The sequence below is a fragment of the Micromesistius poutassou genome, assembly GCF_964030765.1.
Source record: "Micromesistius poutassou genome assembly, contig: SCAFFOLD_3684, whole genome shotgun sequence".
In the NCBI taxonomy this organism is placed as follows: domain Eukaryota; kingdom Metazoa; phylum Chordata; class Actinopteri; order Gadiformes; family Gadidae; genus Micromesistius; species Micromesistius poutassou.
The window spans coordinates 986-9,228 of record NW_028177949.1 but is presented as its reverse complement, the minus strand read 5'-3'; the positions used below and the strand labels follow the sequence as shown (position 1 = coordinate 9,228).

At 51.2% G+C, this 8,243-nt stretch overlaps 1 protein-coding gene across 1 annotated transcript; it reads right to left on the bottom strand.

Moving 5' to 3' along the window:
* Positions 1-465: 465 nt before the first annotated feature.
* On the bottom strand, positions 466-7,144 carry LOC311374930 (rho GTPase-activating protein 6-like; the record flags this gene model as incomplete). The annotated part of the gene is made up of 10 exons (XM_084490659.1): positions 466-540; positions 691-857; positions 2,296-2,567; positions 2,916-3,004; positions 3,342-3,512; positions 3,895-4,043; positions 4,392-4,542; positions 5,303-5,358; positions 5,720-5,948; positions 6,867-7,144. Coding segments are annotated over 10 exons (1,637 nt in total), but the record flags the coding sequence as incomplete, so codon positions are not given.
* Between the last annotated feature and the right edge of the window lie 1,099 nt (positions 7,145-8,243).

Below are 8,243 nucleotides of genomic sequence, written 5' to 3'. Positions count from 1 at the left end.
AGGGACAACTGGGTGAACAAGCTGTTCTCCCTACTGTGTGTGTGTGTGTGTGTGTGTGTGTGTGTGTGTGTGTGTGTGTGTGTGTGTGTGTGTGTGTGTGTGCGCGCGCATGCATGTGTGTTTGTATTTACACTTTCAGAATTGCAAAGGCCAAACTGTTTCATTCACGCCACTCTCTGAAAAAATTATCTCGTGACCAGGAAGTGGTCGAAAATGTCATGACATCACATCCTGCTTTCCAACACACACGTCCTCGCCATGCAGGGGGAAAAAAAAAACACAGCTGTTCACTCCCAGGAATCCAGTCACTCATCACCATCACTCTTCATCTCCATATTTCTAACATCATCTTCATCTTCATCCTCCTCCCCTTCCCATGATTCCACTTCCTCCTATTCTTCATCACATAGTGTGACCCTTATCCCTTCCATCCTCCATCCTTCCTCCTCCTCCTCCTCCTCCCCCTCACACCACCGTCTCGGAGCTCGATCCTTTCCCCGTGAAGAAGTCCCAGAAGTTGCTGACGGGGGAGGTCTTGTTCTCCTCCCCCGCAGGTGGGTTCCGACTCACCCACACGCTGCCTCCCCCTGCCTCACCCCCTCCTCCTCCTCCTCCTCCTCCAACACCTCCTCCACCTCCACCTCCTCCTCCACCCAGGCTGAAGCCCATGGTGCACCTCCTCTCCTGGGCCTCCCGGTCCGACGACTCCTGGCCCTGGAGCCTGGGGGAGGAGGCGCAGAGGGAGGAGGTGGAGGCGGAGCTGGAGGCGGAGGAGTTGACCAGGCTGAGGAGGTTGTGGTGGGAGTGGAACTGCCTGATGTGGCGGATGGATTTACTGGACGTCCCCTCCGAGCTTCCTGGAGCGAGAGAGCGAGAGGGAGAGAAAGAGAGAGAGGGAGTGAGGGGGGGAGGGAGAGAGAGAGTTTAGATCGGAAACTGTGATTTGTGTGTTACTATATTTAGACCCATTAAGAGAGTTATGCAGTTTTAAAATGTCCCGACTAATTAACTAAAGGTCCTCTAAATTTGTGATTGCCTCATCTTGGTGGACGTGAGTCTCAACGTTCCAACCAATCATAATTAGTCGTCGCCACCGGCCAATCAAGATCCTGAATGATCTAATCACACATTGCGACGGGACTGGAATCCAAATGTGGAAACCGACCAATTATCCCGTCTCTTTCTCGCGCTACCACAGGCCTTAATACTATCTCACCATCTCACCATCTCACCGTTTTAATCCTTCAATCATCAGGCCCGTAGAGCAGGACACCGGCCAAAGGCGGAACGGGCTACGGTTTACTGCTCATACGGGAGTCGGGTGTGCTCGTTTTGGTGTGAACGATCTTTATCAGGGTGTAGATGTTATGCAACAACTGCCAGAACATCTGGGTCGAGAACAACAACAACTGTTCTGTCTGGTTTAGTGGGTTGGCAGATAAGGTATGTTCTGGTGAGAAGTCTTAAACTTTAAATGACATACAGACTGGAGAGAACTGCATAAACCAAGAATGGAAACCCACCATCATAGCGAAGTTAAACCTTTAAAAGGTGGGAATTTATTATCTGTCTTCCCTCTTTCTACCCTCCTCCCCCCTCTCTCTCTCTATCTCCTCTCCCTCTTTTTCTCGTTGAAATAGGTTGGATTCGCTAGCCGTCTTTCTCTCCATGACCAGCAGGTGGTGCTGTTGCTTCATTTATCCCTCATCCACCGCTACGAAGCACACAGACACTGGGAAACAAACGCCACCAGACGTTTTCTAACCTTACGGCGAATGAGGGGGATTATTTCGGAGACAACCCAGGAAACATGTACTTAAAGCTTACGGAAGACAATATATCGAGGCCTGGCAGGAAATGCCTTTCCTTGATTACATGTATGTTAGGTAAGTCTGAGAGGTTTAAAAGCAGCAGTGGGAAACATCAACAAAAAAGAAAACAGGAAGCTCTCTGATTAGTTGCTTGTCTACAAAATTAGACTTTCTTTCTAGCTTTCCTGATTACAACATCAAGTCCGGGTAGAAATGAGTCATAACGCTCCAACGAAACACTACAACCACTTTGAAAACCTGAAGAATCCGGTCACATCCACAATACATCACAAAGGTTCTGGGTTAGATCCCTCATGTCGACAGGGATCATGTCTAACATGTAGGGCATCCTAGAGCAAGATGACCCCTAACCCCTTCCTGACCCCAAAACGACCTGCCCCTGATTCAATGCGAGTGTCTCTAGATTAACGCTGTAATGGCGATACACAGTAAAATGGCGTGGTCAGGTCATGCGTGGGGGTACCATTTTGGTTCTCCTGCTTTTTCCTGTTCTGGTGCAGTTTGAGGACGTTGAGGAAGACCTCGCTGGTGAGGCTGATCTCCCCCCCGTGGCCGTCAGGGGGGAAGAGGGGGGAGGGGGGCTCCAGGGGGGACAGGCTCCCGCTGGACGCCCCCACCGAGTCCAGCGACGCCCCCGTGTCCCTCCGCCCGCCAATCTGCACACTGCTCACACTGCTGCGACCGCTGCCGCCGCCGCCGCCGCCGCCGCTGCTCTCCGGGGTCACCTGACACCCGCTGGGGACGGGAGAGGACACGGACCAATCAGGACGCAGGACAATGAGACATAAGAGGACACCGATCAGCCATAACACAATGCAAGACATTTAGTACAGGCAATTACCATACAAGACATTTAAAACACAGCCAATTACAATACAGCCAATCACAACGCAACCAATCATAAACCAGCCAATCACAACACAGCCAATCATAACCCAGCCAATCACAACACAGCCAATCACAACACAACCAATCAAAACACAGACCCTTGTAATGCAGCCAATTACAATCCAGCCAATCACAACACAGCTTTTGAAAACAGCTTTTAAGTCCCTTGCATTGATCGGCTGGCGGGCTGGTTACCTGTGTTTCCTGCGTAGAAGGTAATCAATAACATCTGGATCGGTCTGGATCAGACTCATCAATACCTCCTGCTGCAGCTCAGCAGAAACCTGCAGATAGATATATATAAGATATTCAAACAAATAAACAAAGACTGAACGATTAACAAACAAACACATTTGACATACAAATCCCTGTACATTGTGTGCTGTCTATGTAGCGTTTATTTAAGTTAGCCAACATTAGTTAACGTTCGTTTGCATCAGCTTATGTTAGCATCATCATTAGCTTACATGAGTTAAAATCAGCTAACATTAGCCATCAGTAGCTAACGATAGCTAAGATTGACTAACATTAGCAAACTATCTAACGATCATTAACTTGCCATTATTTTCTAACATTTATTAAACACACACACACACACACACACACACGCGTGCGTCTCACAGTGAAGAGTCTCCTGTAGGTCTGTATGAGGACCAGCGTGACGTTGATGATGGCGGTGCTGTCCTCGATGCCCACGTCGGCCCCGCCCCCGCCGCCGCCCCACTCCCCCTGCAGCAGGTTGGGCCCAAAGATCACCGCCAGGTTAGGAGCCGTCATCTTGTTACCTGGGATCTGGACGGGAGGGAGGGGGCGAGAGGGAGCGAGAGAGAGAGAGAGAGAGAGAGAGAGAGAGATTTGGTTTTAACATTTGCAGAAAATCACTCAACTCACTCACTAGAAATTTCAGCTATTCTGCTCTTTAGTAGAGTGAGATTGACAACCACTGAAGAGAGAGAGAGGGGGGAGAGCGAGAAACAGAAAGAGGGAGAGAGTGCTAGGGTGGAAAAAAGAAGGAGAGACAAATCAAGATAAAGAGAGAGGGAATCTAGAATGAAGAGTGAGAGCAATAAGTAACTAATTATATCCACACACACAAACAACATTCTCTCTCTCTCTCTCTCTCTCTCTCTCTCTCTCCCTCCCTCCCCCACACAAACACACACACACAGCCCACCTCCTGGTCCTGGGGTCCGGTGGTGTCCTGGGCGTAGCTCTGGACGATGTGGAGGAGTGTGAGGAGGCGCAGCAACGTGTCACAGTTGCACGCAGGGAGGACGAAGAGGAGGTGCTGCAGGTACTGGAGCTGGTCCGTACCCCGCAGGACTGGAGGATAGGAGAGAGGGGGAGGAGGAGGGAGGAGGGAGGAGAGAGGAGGGAGGAGCGGTGGAGAGGTGGCAGGAAGGAGACAGACAGAGGGGGAGAGAGAGGAGGCGAGAAGGAGAGAGGCAGGGAGTGGGGAGGAGGGGAGAAGAGGAGAGGGAGAGGGGGTGAGGAGAAAGGGAGAGGAGAGAAGTGAAGGCGTAGAGTAAGTTTAGATGCAACCACAAAAAAAACTTTTTTACCTGTAAGGAAAGCAGGGTGCAATGTGAGTGTGTGCGTGCGTGCATGTGTGTGCGCGTGTGCATGTGCGTGTGTGTGTGTGCATGTGCGTGTGTGTGTGTGCGCACGTACGGTTGGCGTGGAGGAAGGCGGGGTACAGCTCGCGGGGCAGCAGGGGGTCGGGCATGTCTCTGATGAACTCCTTGAGGAGCGCGGCCACGTCGTGCACGCTGTGCTCCTCGTCCAGGTGCACGTCGGCCCCCGCGTCGAAGCACTCACGCAGCTGCACACGCACACGCACGCGCACACACATGCACGCACGCACAACCACACAGTCAAACAGATATACACACACACACACACACACATACATAGGTAGGCACACGTGTGCGCACGCACACACACACAAAAACCAAAAACAAAAACATATCGTCATGTTAATATTTACATAATAAACCATGTCAAGGTGCCCAATGCAGAATGAAAGAAATGTAATGTCTGCAGCACTGCTTAAGCTCCCATATTAATTTAATGAAAAACTTTTTGTACAAGGTGCCCAATACACACACACAAACACACAGACCCAACACACGGGTGTACACAAATGCACACACACACACACACACTGGACTAACATGAAGTGCACGCTTGTTTATTGTGGACAAACATAAAGAGACACAGATGTAAACAACAACATCAACACACATCAACACCCGAATACCTGCATGACAGAAACATATACACGGCCCACAAATACACACAAATACACACTGCCATAAAGGATATACAAAAGTCAGACTGCCAGGTGATAAACAGGATACGACACCGTAACACTTTCTTCTGAAGCTCTGGCTTTGTGTCGTTAACGGCTTGAAAGGAGATAAAGAGAGAAAGAGTGTGCGTATGTGTGCACATGCGCCTGCGTGTGTGTGTGTGTGTGTGTGTGTGTGTGTGTGTGTGTGTGTGTGTGTGTGTGTGTGTGTGTGTGTGTGTGTGTGTGTGTGTGTGTGTGTGTGTGCGTGCGTGCGTGTGTGTGTGCTCACCTGTCGTACTCTCTTTTTAGAGCTACCGACTCTGAATATCCCCACAGTCTGAAGACCTGAAGACGCCAGATCATATGACATCAAATTAAGTAACGAAATCATATAACAAATAACAAAGAAAAACTAGCTATCTAACCAACTACCTAACTAACTATGTAGCTAGCTAATGAACTAGTAGCTAGCTAACTGGCAATGCTAATGAAAAAATAAATGAGCTAATAAACCAACTAGCTCATGATCAAACAATCAAACTCGCTAACTAACTCAAAGAATAACTAACTAACTGAACACCTAAGTGCATGAATGAATTATTTCAGAATATGATAAAAAAAAAAAAAGTCTCATCAACCAATGAACACATCATCGACCAATCAACCAAACGACCCCCATTATCCAATTAACCAATTAGCCAATCACCGTGGTTCTCTATGTGGCAGCAGCAGCGCTCCAGCACGCGGGGCACCTGTCTGTAGATGGGGTTCAGGCTGAGCTTGGTCTGGGTCCCGCCCTCCGACGACCCCCCGCCCCCCCCGCCCCCCTGGGACTTCTTCAGCCCCAGCTCCGCCGGGTGGGACAGCTGCAGCGCCTCCAGCAGGCGGGACTGACTCTCTACAAGGTCAGAGATGGAGTCCACCGAAAGGCCGCCCTGAGAGAGGTAGGGAGAGGGTGGAGGGGGAGAGAGGGAGGGAGGGAGGGAGGGAGGGAGGGTGTGGGAGGGGGCAGGAAAGAGAGAGAGGGAAGAGAGGAAGAAAAATACATTAAATTTTTAAGTTTTGACTGCGCTGTGTTTTTCATTTACAACCTAAAATTATGGCTGTCTCAGTACAATTAAGCGCCACTCTTTAGCTCTCTTCAATTAAACAACTATTATCATTCCTATAAAGAACGTCAGAAATGACGTTAAGGTCGCTAAGGTCGTTTTGGGTTGTGGAGGAGAGAGGGAAAAATGAGTACGGCTGCCATGATGGCGTTTAATCAGGAGAGGGGAAGAGGAGGAGAAGGACTGAGAGAAAATGAGGGATGAGGAGAAGGGAGATGAACGGAGCCAAGAATGACGAGAAAAAACGAACTGTGAAATTAATTTGGACAGGAAATGAGGAGACAGAGAGAGGGGGTAGGAGGAATGGAAAGAGCAGTTGAAAAAAGAAATTGTACTTGTTCCAGATTTGCAGTATCCCTCTTTATCCGTTGTTTATTAAAAAACACAAAGGATAAACTAACAAACAAAATGTTTCCGCGGCCTATAGACCTTTTTCGGGAATCACCCGCTATAGTGCCATCCACACACCCCACGGCGCACGGTAAGAGCTGTTAATTTGAGTTTAAAAAGCGGCAAATTCCTTGGCTCCCGTTGCGTGTGTACCCTCCAACACATTTTTCCCCCTTTTTATTGCGAGAATTTGGCAGTTGGCTTTTCTGGAAGCGTCTCTGAGAGAGGCGGTTTTGGAACAGACGGCTTAACGCCACGCAGCTTGAAGAGCGACACATCTACGTATGTACTCAGTCCGCTCCTCCTGTGTTTCCACGTGTGTTTCCTACTCCCACCCCCCGGCGTCCTGCTCACCCTCCTCTGCACGCGCCCGGTGGCGTCCCGCGACCGGGGCGACAGTGGCTTGCAGGTCAGGTCCCCTCCTCCGCCGCCGCCCAGCGGGGAGCAGAGGCCCCCGGGGCCGCCACCCCCGTTGAAGAGCTGCTTCTTCTCGGCCCGGAAGCGGAGGACGGACGCCTCCAGGTCCAGGCAGTCCCGCCGGCTCTCCTTCAGGGCGTCCTGCCGCTGCTTGTGGGCGCGGTCGTTGGCGATCACCTGGGAGAGGGGGATGCCGAACGCCTTGGGGGCGGACTCTGGTTGGGGGGGGGAGGGGAGGGAGGGAGGAGAGGAGAGGGTGATGAGAGAGGAGGGGAGAGGATGGGGAGAGGGGAGCAGGGATGAGGGGGGAGGGGAGAGGAGGGGAGAGGATGGGGAGAGGGGAGGAGAGAGGAGGGAGAAGAAAAGAGGGAAGGAGAGAGGAGGGAGGAGAAAGAGGGGAAGAGAGAGAAGGGGTAAGGAATGAAGGGAGGAGAGCGGAGAAGAGGAGAGGAAGGAGACAGGCATGATAAGGCAGAGGGGGGGGGAGAATGAGAGGGAGGAGGGAGGAGGCGGGAGGATAGGGGAGAAAGGTGGGACAGAGCCATGAGGAGAGAGTGGCATAGAAGGGAGAGGAGAAGCAGGGAGAGAGACGAACGACAAAGGCAGCATTGTGTCACTTGGCAGTAGCATATCAAAACAGGGTTGAGTAGCAGTTTTCAGATTTCAGATTCATTTCAGATTTCTTTCTAGGCACGGCTATGATCTCACTAAGCACTAAGCACCAACTGTCGTCCGAGTCGAGTCGGTCAACACATCCAACGCCATCCGCCGGCGTAATCGGCTTGACCCGCGGGTGGCTTCTTATCTAACGTAATCCGCGGTAATCCGGGGCGATCCCGTCTATGTTAAAACGCCGCGGCTATCCATACGCAGGATCCCTTAACGAGGACCAGAGGCTTTCGGCTGGGCCAGACAATGAGGATCCCCCCCCCCCCCCTCCCCTCCAACCCCCCACCGAGTGAGGGGGAGGGGATTGGGCGGGGGTTATGGAGACGATGGATGAAACGGAGGGAGCGGGTCGTAATCTGGTTAGAGCCAACCGGGAGCGATTAGCGACCGTGGGAAGCCACCGCGCCCGGATGCTAACGACGCTTACCATGCTAATTGACAAGGTGGATTAATCGTTGGCGCGGTTCATGCTCTGATGATGAGACGGGCGGCGACATCAGAACAAGCCACCTGACCTATATCAAGTCATCCATTCATCCGTTCCTGAACTCCGGAAAAAAGATCTCTGTTGGTGCCATGGGACACCGAAGCATTTGTGAGGGGAGATGATTTTGTTATCTGCGTTTGTGAGGGTTTCCCAGGATG